General features: G+C 40.2%; 1 protein-coding gene across 1 annotated transcript; it reads right to left on the reverse strand.

Annotated features, from left to right (window-relative positions):
* Nucleotides 1-1,140: 1,140 nt before the first annotated feature.
* Nucleotides 1,141-24,910, reverse strand: snx33 (sorting nexin 33). The gene is made up of 2 exons (XM_085412802.1): nt 22,559-24,910; nt 1,141-2,523 (listed from the first exon to the last, which is right to left on the reverse strand). The coding sequence occupies exons 1-2, from the start codon at nt 23,976-23,978 to the stop codon at nt 2,270-2,272; spliced, it is 1,674 nt and encodes a 557-aa protein (XP_085268928.1). The 5' UTR covers nt 23,979-24,910; the 3' UTR covers nt 1,141-2,269.
* Between the last annotated feature and the right edge of the window lie 263 nt (nt 24,911-25,173).

The raw sequence follows: 25,173 nt of genomic DNA on the forward strand, positions 1-25,173 counted from the left end.
AACAGTCATCTGTGCGAAATGTCTTTCACTTAACTTATCGTGCAGCTTTGGAACATAAAGAGGTCTTCTTCTTTTTTTGCCTTACATGTCTTTGTATTCCCCAAATCCTGCACCAACCTTTTGGTGTCCACGATCATTTCTTTGTGGAATGTTTCTCTTTTGCTTTGTTTTTTTGTTTTTTTTTTTTTTTTGGTCTTTCCAAATATTTGAAACAGACTGAATAAGAAAACCAGAGAGCATTTATCATTTCACAACAAAACCGAGTGCCCCAGTAGAAAAATCTAACACATCTTTGGTCTGTCATGAGTGTAGATTCTGACAGAAATTTAAAAAAAAATAATAATAAAGAAAAGAAAATACAATTTACGTATGAAACGCAAAAATTTGTTCAAAATTAGACAACAACAGGCAGTCGAAGGCTGCAGTTGTGGACTGAAAAGTACCGGTATCTGAGTCACACACACACACACACACACACACACACACCAGAGCATTCGTTTGCCGGGAAACCTGCATGCCGAGTCAGCATGTTTTTTTGTTTTTGTTACAGGACACTCATAAGATTCTAAAAGACTGAAATTTGCAGCAGATTTTCACGAAAAATGAATTCATTCCACTTGTCACCCAAACACACCACCGCTAGATCGACCCCCGTTCAATCCCAAAAGCAGAGTCAGAAAACATTCCCTCGAGGTAATGCTAAAGATAGTCTCGTCTAAACCGCAAGTTGCCATGAAAATGTTCTCTTGTTAAACCAGATGAGTAAGTGGACCTCTAGCCCTCACAGCCACTTGCTGTTGAAGTAACGGTTTTATGTTGGGAAAATAAGAAACACGTATTTGATTTGTAGGTCGAATGAGAGGATCAGTTCCACTCTCTGGTCAAGTCAGTTACGTGAGAAGCTCTAGCTGGCACCTGGTTTAGCTTAGCACAAAGACTGGAAAAGAAGGAAAACAGCTAGCCTAGCTATTACTAAAGAAAAGAAAATCTGCCAGCACTGCAATAATCTATATTCAGCACATTGCATCTGGTTTGCTTAATAAGTACAAAAACAAGGGTTAAGGACAAGTTGGTTTTACAGGAGGCAATTTGATGGGCTACCTGTTCAAGAGGTAACAACAAAACAACTAATAAATTTTGTGAGCATTCAGTGTTGTAAAATGCTTAATATGAACACAAAACTCGGGTAATACACGGGAGGAATGTGGTCTCGTTTTAACTATATGATTACAAGTTGCTCCACTTAAACTACCTGAACACTTTTCATATGAAACTTACAGATACACCTGCTGCTACATATAAAGAAACATTGTTTTGTCCATCAAGGACAAGGGAATTGATCTGCACAGCGTTACATTCCTTAACCCACACAACACATACACACCCAGGATGACCTAACAGTATAATAAAAAAAAGGAACATGTGCAAACTCGTCTCGTAACTGAGCTCATTCCAACAATTCGCCCCGTAAAACACAAGCCACACTGCAGACGACAGACAACGGTCCCCCTTAAAGGCACAAACGTCACGGAGAAAACAAAAAAAGGACTCACAAAATTACACGTTATCAGTACATTTTTCACATGGTGCAAAGTTTAGACAGCCATTTGTCTTTTTCGTTAAAGTAACTAACGTGAAGTATGAAACGCCTGAGCCACGCGAGCAATCGACAGGGCTAATTCCTCTTGAGCACTTCTTTGGCCAGGAAGTACTGATGAGGGCTTTGCCCTCCAAGCAAAGGACATTCTGGATAGTTTAATGAAAGTTGTTGAAAGTTCAGCTAAAAGTTTAAACATTTTACACTGGATGTGACTTCAATCAATCACCGGTGGAGGCCACGCTACACAACACTCAAGAGAAAAGGGACGACTTTAAAAACAGAACCCGTTTCTACTATAGATCCACTATGAATATGAAACCTATACTCTTACTTTAATGTAACCAACACCTTAAATTATGTCAAATAAACAATATGCTGTGTGCTGTGTATTTCAGAAATAAAAGATACAGTAGGTCTTAAAAAGAAAACACACAAAAAATAATAATAAAACATAAACTTTGAATCTATCAAAGTGAAAGAGTGACTGGCTTTGCATGTCTTTCCAGTAAACCCACGCTTCATTCATCTGCAAATGTTTTGTTTTGTTTTTTTTAACTGAACCATTGATGAAAGAGTCAAGACTTGAATCTCCCTTTCCTTTTTCCACTCTGTGTGTGCGCATTCCCTTTTCTCTCTTGACATCCTGACCCAGAAAGCAGTCCGGTGTCTTTACAGACAGTCGTACATGCGCAGGGTGCGCTCCAGTTGCTGGACAACACGCTGGTAAAAGGCTATCTGCTCCCTGAGGTAGGCCTGCATCATGTCTTTGAAGTCCACCTCTCGTCGCTGATGGAAGTGGCTCATTTCCGCTTGGAGGGCAAAGCCCACAGTCCGGCAGCGTTTCCTAATGCCGTCAGCCTCATCCTGGTCCATTTTCCCTTCATCACTCATCCGCTGGCTCTCCTTCACCTTGGCAAAGGCACCTGTGTCAAGAAAAAAAAAATGCCAATAGGTTCTCATTAACTCGGTGGCATGTGGGGCAATGCACGTTTGTTTTGATTTTACTCTCCGAGCTTCTGAGAACTGCATTTTTTTATTCAGACGTAATAGCGAATGACACAAAAACCTCAAAGATGATGCCCTGTGGGCATTTTTTTTGCCAGGCTTGCAACACTTTTTCAAATGTTTTACTCTGTATTTAATAGCGTCTCCAACAAAACTCCATTAAAGAGAGAAATTTTGGTGACCGCCACATAACAAGCTTTCATTACGCTGAACTTGACATTCAATTTAGAGCGATGATCAATATGACTGATCAATCAAAATGGGGATTTATAATAAATCTTATTTTAAATGGAAAAAAAACCACCACACAAACACACACACAGATATTAATAATTGCTGTATGTGTGACGATGTCTGAAAAAAAGAAAAAAAAAACTGACTTTAACTGAATTAGTTACATGTAAATTTGTAATTTTGTTGCACAAGTACAATGTAAAATGTTACCTTGAGTTGGATAAGCAGAGGAGTTGGATAAAATAAACCTTTTGGCTTTTGTTTTTTTTTTTTTTTTTTTAGTTGTGTTCTACTCAAAATGATTGCTTTATGTATATTGAGGGTGAAGAATTACCATTTTTGGTGCACAACATGCAGACATATATACACACATATACACTAAAATCATTATAGTAAGACAATTAAGCTTTGGTTGCTCTGGAGAGTCTGCAGAAAACAGCTCAATAGTTTCTTAGGAATCACTTTATAGCTCTGGGTGAAACGTGAAAGTGCTAGCAGAATTATACAGAGTGACTTATTTAAAACAAGAAACATATTTCCCAGTACCTCTATTGTTTTTGGGAGGATGCAGAAATCTAAAATGATAAACCAAGCAAATAAAAGAACACTACTGCATGCTAAACACCATGTTTTTGTCTAATTTGCTAAATCTAATCCTTAAATGCCAACCCCTTTCACCTCCCAATTAAATTGTCTGTGGTCTTTTTTTTAAACCAAAAAAATCCCCATATGCTGTAATAAAAGATAAATACAGCACAGAAACAGTCACAGACTTTTATTACTCACCATTATAGTACAACATGCTATATCGCTATGCTGATTTTAATATCTCAAGATAAACATTGGAACCTTCTCCCCAGACATTAACTACTGTAAGCTATACACTTTACAGGGTAGCACACCGAGGAAACCACACAATCACTTCTTGTTTCACTGCATACCAAACGTCTACTTTCAGTGTGCCTACTGCTAGTCGGGACCACATTCACCCAGACTGCTATGAAGTAACTTTCCAATTGCCGAACATGGCAGTCGGATGGCACGTCGCCATTGCTGCATTTCCCATCAGACCGTCAGCCTCAAAAAGCCTGAGCTCAAAATCAGGAAGCAGGACTAGTCTGGACAAGCTAGGTGTTCTGCTTTGTAAGTACTTGCCTGACACTCATCCATTAACTGTAAATCTGAGGTCATGCTACACGGCATTTCATTCGAAACTCCTGGCAGAAGTGTGGGAAAGCATGAATAGCAGCTGGAGCCGGTTCCAGCAGAAGAGGCATGTGGACTGCAGTCTGTAGCTCTGACCTACATTTATGTATTCTGTTTTCCACATGAGAGGAAAATGTGCAGCACAAGAAAGCATGTCTGCGGGACATAAAGGAAAGGCACTCATAGCTCTGTGTGTGTGAGTGAGACTGAAATCATAAAGAATCCCACAACAGCTTGACGTGCTCTTCCATGCAGCTAAACGTCCTCTCTGACTTCATGCAAAACTATATAGTAAAATGCTGCTGCTTAGCTTTCCAAAGCAACAAAAAACAATTCCTCTCTTGAAATTCTTGGCACAGCTGATGCACAATCTCGCCACAAAGAGAATCTTGCTTACAGCTAAACACAAGAATATTTAAAGCCACGAAATCCACGAACAAAATGAAGAAGAAGTGCATCAGGCTAGAAGTAAAACTGAATTAGTTTCCAAGTGTCGTACCGTTTCCCTGTTTTACATATGCTCACTGATACACAATCAGTGGTCTGGAAAGTTGCTAGATTTGTTTATCTTGCCTAACCAGACCAGCTACCACAGTGTTTCACATGTGACAGATTAATGGGCGTGTGTTGGAGAGATATTAGAGCTCTACAAGAGGTTGGAGAAGGCTTTGGACACAGAGTGAGTGAAAGAAAGGAGGAGGAAACAAAAACGAGAGGCAGCGGACAACAAGAAAACTTAAATTCAGCAGCATAAAAATCATTCTTCCTTAGCAAAAGGACTTGGGTGAATAGAATAACTAGCTGAAGATGGTTGGTTTGTTTGCGTTCATGTAAGCGATTAAATGCTTGTCGTCCATATTGTAGCAGCACTTCCAACAGCTTTGACTGAATCGCCACAAGTAAAAAGGATTATGCAACCTCCTGTGATCCACTGCTGCATCACGCTACTTCTATTGTCTTGGAAAATATTTTATAGCGTGAATGCCTGTGCGGTCAGGTCGCACAGTTTTTGATAAATGCAATTATACATTTGAGGTTTAAAATGAAGAGGAAATGAGTGAAGACAGTTGAGATAATAGACATTGCTACATTCCTCATTCCCACAGCCTCTCACTTAGCCTGGGGTCACTGCAGGGCAAATTCGGGAAACGCACGTCTTCACTGAGAGCGGAAAGTCCGTGTTTACAGCATGTTTTGATTGTATACTTCACTATTACTGTGTCCTTATTAAGCACTGTCATTGGTATTTTTCTCCAGAGACTGCAGATTTCTTTATGATCCAGACATTATAACGCAGCACTTTTTAGGCAAGTGTGTCTAATTTTAACTCTGTGTCATCTGGATTCCGGTCACATTAGATTTAAATCAGCCCTACTGTTAAATCCTGAAGTGTAGTCATCTTTAAACTGAAGTGGAGCCTCTTCAGATATGGATAGTGTGTATAAATCTAAAGACAAAGTTTATTGGTTTGCTGCACAGCTGCACTACGTGTTGTCATATATAGAATGAATCAGCTTGTCTGGGTAGCGAGAAATGTAGAACTATACTATGTAAATTGTTGCACATGAATCGTAACTGTGATCTCTAAATACTATGTGAATGGCTTTTATAAAATTCTAACAGATGCATTAAACACATTTTAAAGAAAGCATGAGAAACCAGCGACTTACACCCTCTTTGGTTAGGGTTCGGTTTACGCATCAAAACAACTTGTTTTGATTTGGGAAGAGATTTTGGTTTGGGATAAAATACAAGTAGGGATGCATCAGTCTAATAATGGATCAGATATCGTTCCAATACTGACCCAAAAAGGTCGATCAGACACAATAAGCGATGCAATCGGTGACAATAAGCTGATTCATTCAGTTCAGTTCTATGCTGCTCCGTGTTTACTTAGCCACACCACAGCAACAACCTCAGCACTGGGAGATACTTACCCACAGCCAGGGTAATGGTGTTGGATTGGAAGTGGAAATAGCTGAGTTGGTTTATCCCTAGTTAGGAATGAAGTCATTCTCACTACTGCCACAAACACACATCACAGGACCGACACTAGACCTGAGAATTCGTTATCTTTAGGGTGTAGCTCAGTACCTCAGGTCATGTAGCAATTGAAAGGCTGGTGTTTTGATCACTAGCTGCTCCAGTCTCCATACCAAACTATTCTTGAACTACATACTAAATCCCAAGTTGCTCCCGACGCATTCACCAGAGTGTCAATGCATGTAAATATCAGACAGAAAGAACTTTGACCAGGAAAAAGTGTTTGTGTGAACGTGTGCATGAATGGGTGAATGAGGCTTGTTGTATAAAGCGCTTTGAGTGCTCAAGTTGAGTAGAAAAGCTTTATATAAAAGGTATGTGACTCTTGGAATAGTATAGAAAGCTTTATATTATTAACATTCGACTGCACAATAGTGATGAAAGGGGCCCATCCCTATGTCACAGAGCAAAAGGCAGGGTGCACCCTGGACACGTTGCTATATCACAGGGATAACACATAGAGATAAGCAGCCATTCACATTTATATTCAAACCTATAGCTGGGTAACCTGACATGCATGTCTTTGGACTGTGAGAGGAATCCAGAGTGACACAGAGGTGACACTTGGCCTGTCGCCAATACTAAGCAGTGCACTAACGTGTGACCCATGTTAGGGCTGTGCGATATGACCAAAATCTCACATCCCAATATAAGAATTCTATCGTCCCGATAACGATATAAATCACAAAAATGTAACATCTTCTGTAAATTCTGTGAATCTCGACTTGCAGGAAGTGTTTTCAGCTGCGCGTCATAGCTGGAGTCGAGTGTTTTAACCGATGTATGAAACGATACAACTTACTGTATGTCTAAAAATGTAACGGCTGCCGTTTTCTTTGTGAGTATTTATTACACGGCGTGCTGCGGGGAAAAGCCTGTTCTAACGTTTGAGTCTAAGGTTTATTTATTAGCACCTGGCGGCTCTTTTGCACTTCTCATCCGTAAATAATCTGCTCTTTCACGTGATTCAGTTTATTTTGAAAAAGTCTCAACAGGATCTTGAGCTTTATTGTGAAAGGTTTATTTGGAACATAAACAAGCGGTCACGCAAGGGTTTTACCGTCGTTGTTGCTAACCACAACGCATAAAAACAGGCGCTTGTCCGTCCGTAGTGTGGTTATATAAAATATAAGAGAAAGAGAGAACTTTTAAGAAATCAATATAACCACTACAGTGACCATCAAAACGATGAAAAAATATTGTCGTAAACAGTTTATTTTGCGACACCACGAAACAAGCGATAGCGTAAACTGAACCGATAGACGTTTTTATATCGTCATCCGATATATATATCATTATATCGAATATATGTTGGATGACCATGATTTTCAAACACTTGAATAGTCACCAAGTAACAAACTGTCAGTCACAGATGTACCACAACTATGCAGTCACTGGAGAGGAATAAGAGGTGGGGTGTGAAAACCAGTGGAATAGCCAGCTTTTGCAGCTAATTGATGGAGTTGTGAACACTTTTCTAAAACAATAATTAGCTTTTTTTCCCCCACCCTACCAGCACTAAGTTGAGCGGCAGTGAGCTGAACAAAAATGACCCTGTTATTACAAAATCAACACTTCCTCAAGAACTATTAAAAGTAAGGTTTAATTTGACCTCGCCTTTTTAAAGAAATTCTTTGCAGTTCTCTAGAGCTGTGTGCATGTGTGCGTGTGTGTTAGTTAAACTGTACTGGGCTAATATGTGAAATGTGCAGTCTCCAGTATGTAATGACATCACTACTGCAATGAAAACCACAAAACACATACCCCCACTTTCCCTTTAGGACTCAGAATTGGCAAATTACTCTCTCTCTCTGAAAAGCAAAAGGAAAAATATCTTGCAGGTGACGACATGACATTTTAAAATCCATAAAAATGTGCTGCAGTCGCTGAACTGACGGACTTGTATAATACTGTATGTGATACTAGCGTAGTCGTCTATAAGCCTTAAAAGTTTAAATACCAACAAGAAAGCCATTCTGAGTCTGCGTAATCAAAATGAATCTTCGGCGAACAGTAAAACAAACAAATCTGGAAATACTGTTTCAAAGATTTCAAACACCGGAAGGACTAACGTGCCTGAATAAGATTAGTCTGTGTTATTCATACTGGACAGAGGTAAACAGAAATATTTCTAAACTGAGGACAAGTGAGGCTTGTCGCCACAAAACACTGACCATTAATAATGGGCTCTGTGTGTGTGTGTGTGTGTGTGTGTGTGTGTGTGTGTGTGTGTGTGTGTGTGTGTAAAAGGGCTGACGTCTGTGTCAAGCACCGCAGTGAACTCATGACATATTTGTTCTTTGTTGGCCTCTCAGCTTTGAGAATGTAAACGGCAAAAAAAGAAAAAACAAAGTGCACTGTGGAACTTGTGTAATTACACAAACAGTGTCATCACATGCTTGTGACGAGGAACGGCCACAGATGTTAGAATAGAAGGATGGGGCCTTTCTTTTATATAATCATGCCACCTTTCATTTGTAAAGTTGCGTTGTGGTTGCCACCCATGGGTTTTGAAACCACATGTGACAAGTGACTCTTGGCCTTTTTTTAAAAATATACTCAATAAATCAATAAAGTCATCAGGAGCCGAGGACACCAGAAGTCTCTTTACAAGCGCAAAGATCAGCCCTCTGGTGGCCATTAACTAGAATGCAGATGTTAAGACGTTCCCTCACTGATCTCACTTTTCAGAACTGGAAGCTACACATGTCCGTCTTCATACTGCCTGGAAAAAAAGAAAATATACCAGTAGTACTGTGTACTATGTTTTAGTTTCTTTAATGTTTATGTGTTCTACTAGTTGCTGCGAGCTATACTAGCCTCCACCATCTCTATCAATACAGTTGCTCTTTGTTAGCTTTGTTTGTTAGTTAGTCGTTAGCCTTGAGAGATTAGCATTTTTACCATCGCCATCTTGTTTTAAAAAACAACAACAACAACAAAAACGCAATATAATGCTGTACTGTGAAATCACATATTCATTGGCTAACAAATGCCTTCACCAATCAGCATACCACAGGTAATCCTCCATTTTGAAATATATGACCAAAGTTTATAAAATAAAACTGAACCCATTAAGTGTTTACAAAGTTCAAAACAGAAAGCTATTTCCCCATAGACTTCTATATATGTGGAAGCCTTTTTGTCACCATAGCTATCGCCATCTGGAGGTCAAAAGGCACTTTCACATTAGCTTTTCTTTCTAACCAGGAATCTACGTCCATGTTTTATACCATCTATAGTTACACCTGAAAGTGTCTAGTTGGTTAACTGCTCAGCAGCCTAAAACCTAGCGCCCTAGCAAGTCTTCAATATGCTAGGGCCACTTCCTGTATACTGTGCCATTTTCTTTTCCCCCCCTACCCCTAATACTTTGTTATCAGGGCTGTATTTTGTTTCATCATGGATGCATTACAGAAAACTGGATACAGACTCAAATTACTACTAATACTTATGCTCATGTGTTTTACCATAACTCTATATTTCAATGACATCACAAAAAACAACTATTATCTATTCAGCTCCAAGTCTGTTGCTATTAAAAGCCTTTAAGCTGATTCAGTCCAGAACATGCCTGTAGAAGCACTTATGATTTTTATTCAAACAAGGTAATAAAGCACAGAAATCTGAAGACAAAGATAAACACTGACATTTAATCTTAATGGAGGAGAGTACAGGAACAGAGGGGGAGGGGGAAAAAAAACAGGAAAGGAAGGGAACATCATGTGCAGAAAAGCTGAAAATAGAGAAGAAAAAGAGAAGAGACATTTCTTCAAGAATGTATGACGGGGTCAAAAGGACTCCGCGATATCTGCCGGCGTTTAAAGTTGGCCTTAAAAGCCTCGAGGATAGACAAACATGAAGAAAAAACCTCTGCTGAGTTAGCAGAAAATGTAATAGTGTTTACAGCAGCCAATCAGATACACAGATAAAACGGACCTGGAGTTAATGACCTGAGCTGGAATGCGCTCACAACCAACTTTTATCCATCTCAGAAATGTTATCTTTAAAGTCAATGCAATGCATGGACACACACACAAAAAGCAAACGTCTCGAATTTTTCAGTACTTTGAGGATGAGGAACAATTTTAAAATAAAACAGAATGAGTAATAGTCCAAAATTCCTCTGCACCCTGGATAATAAGTTTTCAACCATGACAACAACGCTTACACTCGCAGAACTACAACAAAAGACTTCCAACAGCTCCAAAGCACAAACTGAATCTCTTAATTGAAGCCATGCCCTGATGTGTTCAACAGCTGTTCTTCTTTTTAATGTTTAGAGAGACTCTAATCTTAAACTACTATATATTTCATATTTACACAGACAGAGTTATAAATTTACCCTCGTGCCAAACATTTATGCTAGCATGATGTACTCATTTATTAAGAAAGATATGTACACTTATGCTTCTCGCTGGGTGGGGGTGGGGTGTTAAGTCACAACGCTCCCCTTCAAAGGGATTTATTTCAATTCTTTTCAAGTCGGGTTTCCGACATCTGTATGTCGACATGAAATCAAAAGTTGGACTGGACGAGGATGAAAATATTTGGCATTTCCAGTTGCCAACTGGAGCAAAATGTCTGGCCTTGTTACAACTTAGCTGTTCAAACTACCTCACAAAAGTTCAGACAACAACAGCATCAGTGCTGTCATCGCATATCATGCAAAACTAATGAGCAGTTAGCATTAACTGTGACATCACGGCTCCTTTGTATAACTATTTATTACTAAGATTTGTGAGACAAGAGTCGGGTTGCCTTGAAATCCCTCTGGGTTTTAAGGCATTCTGTTGTGTTTCTGGTTGTGACATCAAATTCATATATAATAGTGTCAGCTCTTCTTCTGTGGAATAAATGGAGTGTTTACTTTTGTCTAATTGGAAGTGTTGCAATGGCTGAAATTTACAAGAAAGAAAGAAAAAGTAAGACATGCAGTTCTGATAAAGAATGTCTGGCCAGTATGACTTTAAGGTTGTTCCCGTGGTCAAAATAAATTCATCCCTGCTTTGTGGACTGCCTACCTTAGTCAGCACCAATTAAAGCTTAGACATAGTAACAAAACAAAAACCTGGAAACCACCACAGTCCATTGTTAACTTTGGAAATGTCTTAAAACTAAATTCTTTTTAAAGGATAGTAGGGGTCAGCTCCTCAGGCTTCAAATGGCCCTCAAACTTTGGCATCTTTGGGACCTTAGTGAACACTTTCTTGATGACTTCAGGGGCTCAGTTGATAGTTTTAGGTCACACTAAGTAAAATATCAACTAGCAGATTATGGTAGTTATTGGGTGAGAATCATCAGACAGCCCACGATACAATGATATTGCAATACTTTTTGTTAATTTTACATTTTGTGACATGTTGAGTATTGTAATATCATATAAATCATATATTGCATTTTATCACCTCAAAAGCAAATTATGTGCTCAAAGTTAAAAGCTGTCAACAGCTGTTCAGTCCTTTTATCCAATAAGACAAAGTTATCTTACTTCAGTTATTTATTCTCCTGCAAAATGAGATAAGATGGAGTCAGTCTGCAATCTTCCATCTGTTTCTTATAATTGAGCAATTAACTGTGATAAATGGTCAAAAATCACATATCTGTTGCTCTTAAACATAAATTCATACTTAATTATCACATTACTGCTCATCAACCCCCCAGCTCTATAACCAGCATACTGTTCAAGTTGAGTCAAACCCCCTCAGGTTTTGCTCGACATTGATACAGACTCATTCAGACTGACGGCAACATGCTGACAATCTGTCTGCGCTTTACACCATTCCTCATTCACCCAGTCATACAAGCACTTTTTTCTATGCTTAAGTTTTCTGTGTTTCCGGCTAGGGCTGCCACAAACGATTATCTTGATAGTCGACTAGTCACCGATTATTTTTGCGATTAGTCGACTAATCAGATCACGCATCCATTGGACGTAAAACGTACAGCTTACTGCACCAGCAGCATCTGCTCTTATATAACTATCATTAGCTTACAGCTTTAAGTGTTTAAGGTATGTGCTAACTAAAAATAAAGACAAGATGATAGTTTATTAAATTTTAATGAAATTTGCAGATTGTTTCGGTGGAGTTTAATAAACTGAGCCGTCTGCTCCTTGCTATCTAAAATATAACAGGACACTGGAGTATATTCTCAAGCATCTCACACTTCTGATAATCAGTTGTCTGCTTGATGTTTATTCAGTTGTGTAAAAACTATAACTTTAATCTCAGCCAAACCGATTTACTCAGGAACAAATAAAATACTGAAAAAAGCCAAACAATAACATTTTTAAGTTATCTAAGTGACTTATGTATGTTTAACCTGAGTAGCGAAAGACGGCGGTGGGTTTGAAAACGATTTGTCGGGAGTCCGGTGCTCTCACGGGTTCTAGTGAGCCTTGAACCCCGGCTCGCTATTGAGCAAGTTTACACAGCAACATTCTCGCCTGAAAATATGTTAAACGTTTATTTTGTGACCCAGAAAGAATAATAAGAGTAATATTAAAACTAACTAGCTGCCGCCATTGTTGGAAACAGAGCAGAGCTGCGCCATGAATTCTGGGATGGGTTGGGCCACGAAGTATACACCCGACCCATCCTTCAAATCTGGGGAAATGAAGGACGCATTTGTGGGCCGCATTTGTCGGAGTCTACAAATGCGGACACAGGAGGATGCGTTTCCTGAATTTGGACACAGCTACGATACCGGACACTGTTCCTTCTTCTTCGGGGTTTAACGGCAGCTGGCATCCTTGTACATGCAGTGCTGCCATCTTCTGTTTCAGTCCGTTATTACACTCTTAAATCCTACTACTTATTCCTGTGTGTTTTGGGATCTTACAAAGCTTCAAACGATTTTGATAGTCGACGTAATCGTGACTAGTCGACTAATCGTGGCAGCCCTATTTATGGCAAACATTCACGCATGTTCACACTCTGATAGATGTATCTACATCCACACTAGCCTGGATAGATTTGAAAACGGCATTTTAGTCTGAAAACCCTCTGCGTCCACCACACTAGCGTTTTCAGTCGTTTTCACAGAGTTGTACGTCCACATTGAATCGGCCGAAATTTACTTTATTTACTTTACTCATTGAAACGCGGCGGCAAAAGGTCGAAGAAAAGCACCGAGTTTTTTTAAATGGACTAACAATGAGGTGGAGTTGTTGCTGCGAGTAACACAAAAGTACAAAGTTGCAAAAGCAAGTGAGAATTAAATAATTTGAAGAAAAGCTATCTGGAGCATGTACAAAACTGATATTAATCTGTAATATGGCTGTCAAAATTGAGAGCAAACAAAACAACTGCTGTATAATGCCCCCAGCTATCTTTAATTGGTCACATGACTGCATCACATGACTAAAATGCGTTTTCGAAAGTCTGCGTTTTCGAGTGTCCACACTGCGACGGGAAAGCTCCGTTTTGAAATGTATGCATTTTCGAGAGTGTTTTCAAAACACTGCGTTTTCCCTTGGGAAAAACGCCATCTCAGTGTGGACGGGAGGCCAAAACGGAGAGAAAACGATGCGTTTTCAAACAAAAACGCATTAGTGTGGACGTAGGCTGAACCACCAACCTGCTCTACCTCCTGAGCTGCAGCCACCCCAGCACCCGAAGTTGTAATCAGTTGCAGAATGTGAAAAAGAAATCAATATAATAAGCCACAGATTGTATACTTTTGTTGTCATACATGCAGTAGTAGATTTCACACATGAACTTTGGCTGATATTTGGAGAATGAGGTCAAAGCAGGTGTCTGTTGTGAAATGTAACGAACAGCAAGACTGTGCACTCAAGACGTGTTAGCGCCATAGATGTGCGTTGGCCTAGGTGTGTCTCTGCAAACACAACGAGCCACAACAGAGAAATAGACAGACAAAGGGAGTTTATCTCCCACTTGACAGCCTGTAAGAGAATGACCAAATCATCAAAGAATGAAGCCTACTGTCATCCATAATTAGTGCACATAAGTAGAAGGATATCAGGTAAAACAGTATAAAGCTATAACATTTGTCAATCATTTTTCCTTTCGTTTTTCTCCCAAGTGGAGTATACTGAAACAGTAACAGTAGGCTAATAAAATACATTGGCAAACCAATACCTAGATCTAGACGAGTTAACTTGGGCTGACGGAATTTCCGATCTCTATTAGTGGAGCAGAAAATTAAGAGACTTATATGAAGAATGACACCTTTGAACTAAAAACTTGTATAAAAGACAGAAAGATAAAGAAGAAAAAGAGGATTACATGTTAGTTAGTGGCACGTCAGCTGTACTTTAGCTGGATTGGATGTAGATATTGTAATGCAGCTTTATAGACGGGGCAAAAACACCATTCTCCAAGCTAACTGATGTATCTTATTCCAAGAACAGCCAAACTATGAACAAATACAGATGGCAATGGCTTTTAGTTTCCATTTATTCATGACAATGCAAGCAAAATAAAGGCAAGAAAGCAGAATGCAACCTACACTGAGTAAGAGTTTGTTGCGAACACATAGAGACCCTAAAACATCACATTTATTATTTCAGATTAATTTTACATACCGAGATAGAGACACAGACAGACCAGAGCTTTTAGAGGGCAAGGTGAGCCACCCAAGCAGCCAGGACAGGCAGGCAGAGGCAGAGCTGGCCATCTAATCCGCATTTCAATCCCCAGCTCCTAAGGTCTCCATGTCAAAGTGACCTTGGGCAAGATACTGAACCCTAAAATGTCTCTGAGACATCCATCATAGTGGAATGTGTTCATAACAGGAAGTTCACAAAGTCAAAGAATGAAGCACCGTATGAATGTGTGTGTGACTGGGAGAATGACTTTTATTAAAAAGTGCCTTAAGTGCTCGCTTAGAGTAGTGAGCACTCAAGGCTTTGATTAAAGGATCGTTGCTACCAAGTAGCTCTAATTTTCAGGAGTTTTTGGAAAAAAGTTACAATTTGGAAAAAGATACAGTATAATTTAGATTTTTGTACAGTTGCATGTTCCACTCGAGTTGTAGCGTGCTCTCTCCTCTGTAATGTAACCACTGGTTAGGCAGTGGTACAAACAGAATAGCAGTGCTTGATAAATTCATAAATGGGTAACTCTGCAAAAAGAAAGGGAGAGGAAGGAGACACAGAGAGTCATTGGGCACTTCCAGCATGAAGAGAAAGTATTGGTTATATTTGCCAGTGGGAGCACCGAATCATGTTTAGCCTGCTTCAGATACAGCAGTGCAAACAATGACTCAGCCTAACTAGATTTATGGACATAGGTGATATCAGATGAACAGGTAAAAACAGCACCGGGTAGAAGCCTAAAAAAAATATCACAGAAATGTGTGATAATGATATTTCTGACACCCAATATTACACATTAAATATTAAACAATATTACACACAATACTCTATTTGCTCTTCTATTTGGAGAGCAACTAGCTAGTGCTCTAGCTAGTCTTTCAGCCAAGCTTGGTTGTGTGCTTTTGGGTCATATATCATTAGCTGCTAGCAACAGTACTAGCTAGAGTACTAGCTAGTCTTTCAGCCAATGTCGGTTGAGTTACTTGTGTGCTTTTGGGTCATACATCTTAACTGCTAGCAACTCTTCCATCAAAGCCTCATTGTACTTTACAATATGTTTATGACTCAAGCGGTTAAACATGTTTGGAATTTCCACCTTTAGCGGGGACAGTTTTCTTGCATATTTTGGAAAGCATTGCGATGTGCTGGAGATTGTTGAAGTAGTTCCAGTTTTACTAAATCATTATTGGAGGATGACACACAGCTCTCAATGTCAAACATTTCTGGGCTTGCATAATTTTTTGTATTTTTTTAATTTAAAAAAAAAAAGCTATACAGTGACATCACAGTAAAATGTATACCAGTTATCCTTGACAATATGCTATGGAAAAGCCCCAGTATTAAATAAAAACCTTCGTCTTGTTCTTAGTTTATTAAAAATAGTAAATGGGAACAGTAAGCCAATTTCACACTAGCCAACATAACAGTGGGCCACCCCTTCCCATATGGAAAAGATATATATAAATCTTATAAAGTTTGTATCTGTCTTGTGTGAAACTTGAATGAAAAGCATACAAGAGTGAAAACACATATAAGATCCCTTGAAAAATTATATAATGAAACTTTGGATACTTACTAAAACAATATATGAAAGTAATGAGAAAGTGGCCACTTTCATGAGTAAATCATATAAGTTTTTACTATTTCTTTTCCATATGGGTTGTTTCCAGTTTGAAACCCTATAAAGAACACTGTCATCCTATTTTCAAGTTTAAGCTGTTGCAATAATAAAACATTTATTTATCTCTCTCTGATATGGCAGAGCAGCAGTAAGTTATAAACAACACAGGCTAATAGTGAGGCTACCACCAATGTGCACACTCTGGCTAAGCAACGGGAACTAAATTCACTTAACTAAAATTAAGTGAAGTAGACATGAGGAAGTTTTTCTGCCTGTCAGGTCTAAAGGGTGGAAGTTTGACTAAAAGTTGACTCCGCTTGTGGGGTAAATTATTACTCCAGTGAAGTGGAACTGGTCATAAAAAGAGCAATAAGCAAATATTAAAACTTACGACTAAGGAGGGGGGGGAAAGTATTGTTACAGTTCCTGTGCAACTTGCCCAGCACCATCAACAGTTTACCAGACTTTAAAATAAATAAATAAATTAAAACAGAAAACACTGCACATATGTTATAGCTCTACAATTCAATCGGCTCTTACCCATGCTTCACAGTGTGACCAGTTGTGTCGTTTTCCATGTGCCACAGCAGGAAAAGTACAGATGCCAATAAAATGGTTGCATCTAGGTGAGCTTTTCAGTGTCTTGGTAGAGTGCACGCTGGGACACTGGCCAGTCTTACTGGGATATTCGACTGGTGCAATTTCTAGATCAGTCGTAATTAACATTTACTCTAAATTTATAACTCTAACACTAGTGTCTGCCTGCCAAGTTGAAACTTGATTATGGCACATTTGCAGTAAACTTATGCTGATCAATGTGCCGAAGCAGAAGACTCAGCCTTTGTAGCTACACACTAACACGCCAAGTTTAAACTTGAGAAGCCAGCCTCGCTAGCACACCCTCTTTGGTATTCTGAATTATGGAATATCTTTAAAGCATAATTATCACTTTTTGACAGAGAGGTCTCAAACTTTATTGCCATTACGCTCACGGTTAGCGGTCACGCTGTGTACTGTTAAACACTGTGCCAATTTTTTCCATATAAGCTCATTTTACTTGTAACTCGTGCCTTTTTTTTTTTTTTTTAGACTAAGGCTACAGAATTTGTGCTTCTCTGAGAGAAGAAAGGAGGCGGCACTGGTAAAAACTGAGGACTCTGAGACATCTGTGATCTCCTTTAGTGTGAAACAACATTGCACTGGGCCAGCACAGACAGGAATGCAGAAGCATGTGGATAAGCTGTGTGTGAAGCCAAGGCGCTAGCCTTTGTCAAGATTTATGAGTGAGCCAACAGCAGCAAAACACCTTTGCTCTCCAGAGTCACTACAGTCAGAAAAGGGAACTATAATCGGCCAAATTACAACTGCCATAACTTGTCCACTATGCTAACGAAATGCAAGGCTAATTGCACAGACTGCTGTTTGTGCACCTGCAGAAAACGCTGCCTTTGGCTTTGGACTTTCACCAACATATGGAACGTTAATCCTCGACAGATTTGTCAGATCATATTAACGCCATACGCGCTCCTGGTCAAGTCTTTGGAAATTAACCAAAGAGCTGTGTGGTTGTCTTATAAGTACTAGAACTAAAAGTTAGATGGCTGTGTGTTATCTGCTCAAATCAACAGGGCATTTGGCACACACATTTCCCCGGAGCTGGAAAGCAAAATATCTTTTTATTCAAAAATGCACATGCAAGAGCCTGCATGTGGTTTTGTTATGCGTTGCCATATGGAGGACAACTAACCTCTTGTCCATATTAAAAGTCTGGCCTGCTAAAGGTGTCCCAGGGTAGCTAGTTCATTCTCAAACTGCATAATGATGTGGTGTGGATCACAGGTTTTATCCAACTACAAGCAGCTGCTAAAGTAGCAAAAAGACAAAAAGTCCACTCCTTTAAAAAATAAATAAATAAATAAAAATACAAACTGAACAGCTTAGTTTTACAACTAAACGGTGATCGTGGCCTTACTTTGCTCTACATGTCATTCTCGGATGATGCAGATCCCGATTTCATGCAGAGCCAACACCCCTGATCTCATCTTACACAACATGTGACCAGATCATCTGGTCCGATACCCTCGCTGTGGAGCGCGTTGGTTTCACTCTATTGTGTTTTCTTTTTATACGTATTCAACCCCTGAAGAGCTGGCTTTTGTGTAAGATCAGTGCAGTGATTGTCGCCAGGTACAGAATCTACAGAACATGATCTCTACCCAAATTCTCACAGACACTGGACAAAAAAATAAATAAATAAATCACACATGTAATATTTAAGACCTGATGAACGCTGAGGGAGCGCAATGACTCCAATCATTCAAAGTGAAGGAGCGAAGTGAATTTCAGAGGCCAGGATGACTAACAAACAAGTGATTGTAAAAGGCATCCCAACTGTAGCTGGGAGTGCTTAGATCCGCCTCACACAAAACCCTCAGAAGGTCTTTATTGTCCAACAATGCAATGTTATTTACTCTTCACATCAAGACTTTCAATTGTATTCAAATGAGATCAAGGTCTAACTAAGGGATTTGTTTTGGCAGATGTTCAAAGCACAGCGTATGCACCGTTAGGAGATCAAGCATTTGAAACCAGGATAGATTTACCTTCTCTTGTATCTAAGCCAAGGAAACTTCCCAGTCAAAGAGTTCTGATATGGGCAGATGTGGGACAAGGAGAAAAAGATGTAAAGAGAATAGCGAAACATAGTTGAAGCATGTGCGGCAGCTTTGGCTGCAGACTGATTTCAAGGCAGAAACCAAAAGTGAATGTCTGTTCAATTTGGATGAAAACACAAATGGAGCACACCCTCAGATTTTCCTGACACTGCCCAAAACCTCACACAACCTGCGTGGCTCGCTTGCCCACCACCAGTTAAAATTCCTGGAGTTCACATCCTGACATGGATCACAGTTAAAAATCAGCTCCTGTAGACCTCAGCGAAGGCAGGCAGGGAATAAAGAAAAAGCCATAAGGGATGAAGGAGGAGTGTACCGGAAAAGGTCGACCTCAGATCTCTGTGTTCCGACTGTTGCCACAGCTGTATCTGGTTCAGCAGAACACAAGTCATATCAAGGGGAGTTATGTGGACCGACAGGGAAGACTCAGCAGAGGGGGGGAAAGGGTCTCTGCCTGAACAAAATACAGTTTCCTACAGTATTTATCACCTCCTGGTTGGGGTGAGAACTATTTGTAGACACTGCTGCCAAATCAAACTTTTTATGTAGATTCCAACATCATGCTTTTATTACATCAGTGTTTCCTCACACGCAGACTTTACTGGGGTGGGCAGCCCAGTTATATCAGCAGCAGCAGCCCAAGGATACAAGGCAAATAATTTTAACATATAATTTTGTTTGTCAGCGACACCTACCCACAATCCATTTGCGAGTTGACAGGCTCCTCGCTTTTATTTTGAAAGGTTAGTCGCTGCTGACCAGCTAGCCCCGGCCTACAGGCAAGCTGGTTGCCAGGTTTCTGTTGTAGTGGTCATGTTATAAATTAGCTTCTTCTACAGAGAGGATCCTATCCCCTGAGTGTGCATACTCAGATGTCTGGTAGTCGAAGGTCTGCTGAAAGCTGGAGAGGAACTTTACCCATTAGGGAACTGGCACATGTGCTGCTACACGAGCTCAATGATCCTGCAAAAGAGTAGAGGAACTACTGTACTACTTACTACTGCATCTACAGCTGTAGAACAGGATGGTAACACTGGCATTTGTTCCGCAAGAGTCTCACTAAAGAAGCAGCATTATATTGTTTCATTATTGTCATGTAGCATTTAGTGATATTATTTGCCTTTTCAAAAGGTATTATTTAAAAACTTAGGCAAGCCTTCACCCTGCAGGAGCTGTACATACGTAGATGAACACACATGGGTATGCACGGATGCCACAAACACAAATAAAATCTGAATCTGTTGGAAACAGTGTGGTTTAAATAATCCAGGCTTAATGTTGAGTGCTAAACAAAAACATCTTACCTGAAATGGTCAATCACCCCCATTCAGGTATTACACATGAACTTATAGAATCAAAAGAGCAAATGAACGCCAGGCCTAACAACTTTGATTCTTTGGGGTAAACACTATTTATTCTGTTTACTATAATGTCATATAGTGGAGGTGAATGGATTATACATTTCAATATCAGAGTCCGACCAATCTCGATACATAACACTGAAACCATCTGCATGACCTGATACTCTGAGGTTGAAAGATTCCCCGTGGTTTTTTTGTTTGTTTGTTTGTTTGTTTGTTTTTGGGGGGGGTCTTGGTGGACTGGCCCTTTAATTTCATTCAGATGGCTCACATTTTCTCTTTTGTTCCTGGGTGGAGTGCTTTCGTGTAACTAGCTGTATTGTAACACGAATGACCTCTGCGATAATACGCACCAGCTGTTTGAAGGGAGATAATAACATTTACCAACAGCGTTCCTCCTTCCTCACTGGCAGCAGCCCCTTCCTTCCTCCTGAACAAACTCCAATCGGTTGATGTGTTGTTTATTTGAGAGCTGACACAGAATGCTGATTTATCTGTGCTCTGCTCGAGCGTAAAACTTTACAAGCTCCAAGTTTACCAGAACTCCATGTAGGATTAAGAAAATTGGGCATCTCAAACAGAAAATTGCATATGCAAATAAGGAGCAGCACAGTTACAAAACAATGGTGCGTTTCATGATTTCAGGTCAATAAATGTACTCGTTGCACATTTCTATGCTAATATCCAACTGCATCGTTTTTGAAAACTTGTGCAAAGGGTAATGTGTATTTCACATTTTCAAACAGAAGCAATAATATACTAAAAACTATATACTAGTGCATACAGTACTGTGAAAAAATAGTATGTGCACCAACCATTTTTAAGGAAGGAACACATTGAGAAAAAGCAAAGGTATGCCAAATTAGAACTGAACTGAAAGTCCGTGGGAACAGGTTTTATGGAGGGATGAAACCAGATTTGAAATCTCTGATTAAAGAGAGAGACATAATAGAGAGCCATCTGTAAAACACGGCAGAGGCTCTGTAATGGTTTGTAGCCGTGTTTTAGCCAGTGGTGTTAGGTATCTTGTCAAAACCAAAGGAAATGCAAACACACCAAAGGACCATTAGAGTTTGAGTCGCCATTTAAAAGCATCTAATTAGCAATTAATTCATTTTTCAGCATGTCAACAATCCCAAACACACTAAACACACCTCAGCTATACTGAAGTAGTTTGAGAGCAAAAGGTAGGCAACATGCAAAGAACTGTTTTGAATATGCTTCAAGAAGTCTGGAGAACTATTCCTGAAGACTGGTAAATTACAACGACGGTTGAGGGTTAGGCGTTCATTTTTGATGGTTAGGGTAGGCTAGGGAAAGCGTTATATCAATTCAATGTCTTAACTAAGAGATTAAAAAAAGTGTGTGTGTGTCAGCACTAATTTGTTAGTTAAAACCTGGAGAACGAACCAAAATACTGTAATACTAGCTTGACAACCTACCATAAACATGCCTCTTATAGTGACTACACTGACTACAAAGACCACTTCTTGTCAATGACAACCAAGTAAACATGGCTGACTGTTGTACCATTAAAGTATTACACGAATCTGTTTTTATTTTTTCACTGATGAAAAAAAAGCAGTAAATCATCTCAATTAAGAAACTCAAACTGAAGAATATCTGGCATTTTTCCACATAAAATTACTAAAATGATTCTTATTACTGCATCCGTCAAAAAAGTGAAAAATATAACAGGCTAACACTATGATTTAATCTTGGGCTCAGGTATTGTGTATCTATGTGTCTGTGTCTGTCATGAGGGGAGGGGAGCTATGGAAGGCCTGCCCTCGTCTGCCATCCATAACAAAATAAACTGCACGGCTTGAGCAACAAAACATGATTGTGAGCTATCAGCTCACCATGTTCCTATTAGCAGACACTTTGTTTATTATTCCTAACAGTTAGCAAAATGAAACGCGTTCTTGTTGCAGCTGATGCAGGCTCTCTGATTACTGATGGATAAGTCACAAAATTTAGGTTAACAAAATGACATCTTGAACCAATTAATCCTTTACCCTTCAGCACAGCTTTCTGATGAATTCAAATTGTAAATGACATGTCAGAAAAGCTGATTATGTGGCCCAGTGTGTGGCTTTGTTTGTTTGAACAACCGTATTAATAATTGCATCCAGCATATGGATGCAATTATCGTTACGATTTCTGACTCCTGTGGCATTTGTTTTGCTTTGTTTTCGTGCACAGATTCATCAGAAAATTCTCTGACACGTTTAAATTTCTCAGGCTCACCTTTCTGTAGATGAATGATGTCGGGGAAGTTGGCGAGCAGGCCTTGATAGAGCGACAACTTATCCAGCATGTGGAAGAGGTCATACTTAGGTTGCTCTGCAAACAACTCTCCAATGTTCTCATAGGTGCGGCCAGTATGGGAGATGGCATTGTTGAGTCCATCTGACCTATAGGGAGGGTCCAACGTGAATGCGTGGCTGATAGACTGGAAGGCATTTCCAAGACGCTGGAACTCTTTCCTGAATCCACCCAGGTGTTTGCGCACCAGCTCCGAGGCGACGTGTGTCAGCTGCATAACGCTGTCGTCCATCTTCCTGGCAAAGGCCTTGAAGTTGTCGACTCGTTCCTCGACGTCCTGAAGGTCCTGGTGCTCTTTGGGGATTTGAAGGGTTAGCATGAAATGCGCGCCCACCATCTCGTCCTTCTCCGCCCTTCTCTTGCCCAATTTCCACTGCTTGTCATCAGCACACATGAGAAAGTGCTCAAAGCCTTCATATTGGGAAAGGACTGGGTGACTGGTCATGTGGTTCATCCACAGTATCAGTCGCCTCTTGCGCTTCTCAATGAAGTCTTCCTCGAATCGCCCCGTGGCCTGCTTCTCGGGCAGGTGAGGCACAGAGATCACAGTGAACTTGTGAAGCAGGCGGTTGTACAGCCAGTCAAAGTGTTTGTAACGTCTGTAGACGGGACGCCCTGTATGACTTGGTGTCACCCGGTACGAAATGTAGGTCTTGATGCCCTTGAACTTTGTCTGTTTGGTGGGATCCTCAATGGAGCAGGAGAAAGGCTTTGGATTCTCCTTCCACCGGGGCCCTAGGGGACCCATGTCAATGGAGTAAGTCTCAGCTATCTTTGCCATCATTGGGACATCACCCAACACAAATGCCTCTACCCCTGAGCGGACAAAGCTGGAAAATCTGTTCAAGTTCCTGCCCACCATACTGCCCTTCCTAGAACTGGTGATGCTATCTTGTCTGGATGCCGGCTTGGGTCGATAGTGCACATTGGGATTGTTGGTCATCGGGTTCTCAGGGGCATGTCCATTGGCTCCAGGATTCCTGGTGTGATCAGCATCATCCACAACAGTGGACCTGTCATCCCAGTCATCCCAGTCGTCATAATCGTCATCATCATAATCATTCTGTGGATAATGGAGCGAGGTGTTTGGAGTGGAGAAGTCCTTTCCTAAAGAGCCCGCTGGGCTTATGGAGCAGTCGGTAACATTAGAGTTGGAGCGACTGCGTATAATTTCCACATAAGATGCAGGGAAGATACCCCTCTCTCCTCGGCTGTTCTCCCCCTGAAACCAGCCGTCCACTGAGTTCTCGTCAAAGATAATCAGTTCCTCATTCTCCTGGATGCTAATCTCCCCATTGTTTTCGCTTAAAAAAGTATAGAGGGCTTTGGCTTTCACTGACATCTTTGATTACTCCCGTGGCTGCGAAACCAGAGAATTCTACATGCACATAGTGCTTAGATTATATCGATGCTGCTGTCTCGGTGCATGCCACATTGGAAACATTTGACACTAGCTCACTGTAATATTTAAACTCATATCAAATGGCATCGCAGCTGTTCGATCGTGTGTGCCACAGCACAATATGACCTATGTAAATTTAATGATCTGACACTAGATAAACACAGAGCTTGTCAAAAGTTGCATAAAACTATTACTTCTATCTGCCAAAAATAAAAAGTCTGAAACAGGCCTAGGGTAACAATTAGTATACTCAGCCCATTGAGGCTGTTGATCTATTATTGCATTATACTAGCAGGTCTAACAAGAACTTTAACCTACAAAAGATCTGTAACACAATAGGCCTCTCAATACAGAAGGACCCCGTGTCTCCTTTCTCATCACAAACACAACAGGTTCAAAACCAAAAGTGTTTTCACCGAAGAGCTCCTCCAAAAGCGCCGACGGTCGTTTTAAAATCCTCTCAAAGTGGGCTTCAGCCTCGCTGTTAACTTATTGTACAATTGTGTCTCATTACCGAGCTTTAAAACCATCCGTGATGGGACTACTTCCAGGATAAAGTGGCCCGGTGTGAAGGAAAAACAGATGGATGAGTAATGGTATCCCTGTGCATTTTTAAACGCCGCATTCCCTCACACTGAAACTTGCTGCGTGTTCCTTTGTAAACAGGTTCCTGCGCATCTTCAGTCGATCCTTTTTCAGCAAAAGCAGAAAACGGCCAAAAACAATCCGCGCCCACTAAGTATCAGCACACGCCACGAGCCGCTGCTATTTCTTGGAGTTTATTCCTTTGCGAGCGGCAACAAAGTAACTCTTTCCATGACGTGCGGTCAGACAATTGAAGGCAACTTCGCCTTTTTTTTTTCATCAGCTCCTTTATATTGTTTGGAAGAGGCGGAACAGGCTCGATGCCGCCCCCTCCAGGAGGGAAGGAGCATTACATACAGTGAAGATTACAACATCCAAGCACAATTTATGTCGTGGGTTACCAGGCATATTATAGTTTTGTATTTTCGAGTTTAGTTTGTTTGTTTTGTTTATTCTTGTATATTTTGTCTTGAATAATGAAAATAAATACCAGGTTTCTGAAAATAATGAAAGAAAAACTATTAACTCAGAAAGTCAACTTAAATTTTAA

This window comes from Rhamphochromis longiceps, linkage group LG7 (assembly GCF_057381845.1).
Source record: "Rhamphochromis longiceps isolate RC_006_pf linkage group LG7, R_longiceps_female_GT1.1, whole genome shotgun sequence".
NCBI classification, from domain to species: domain Eukaryota; kingdom Metazoa; phylum Chordata; class Actinopteri; order Cichliformes; family Cichlidae; genus Rhamphochromis; species Rhamphochromis longiceps.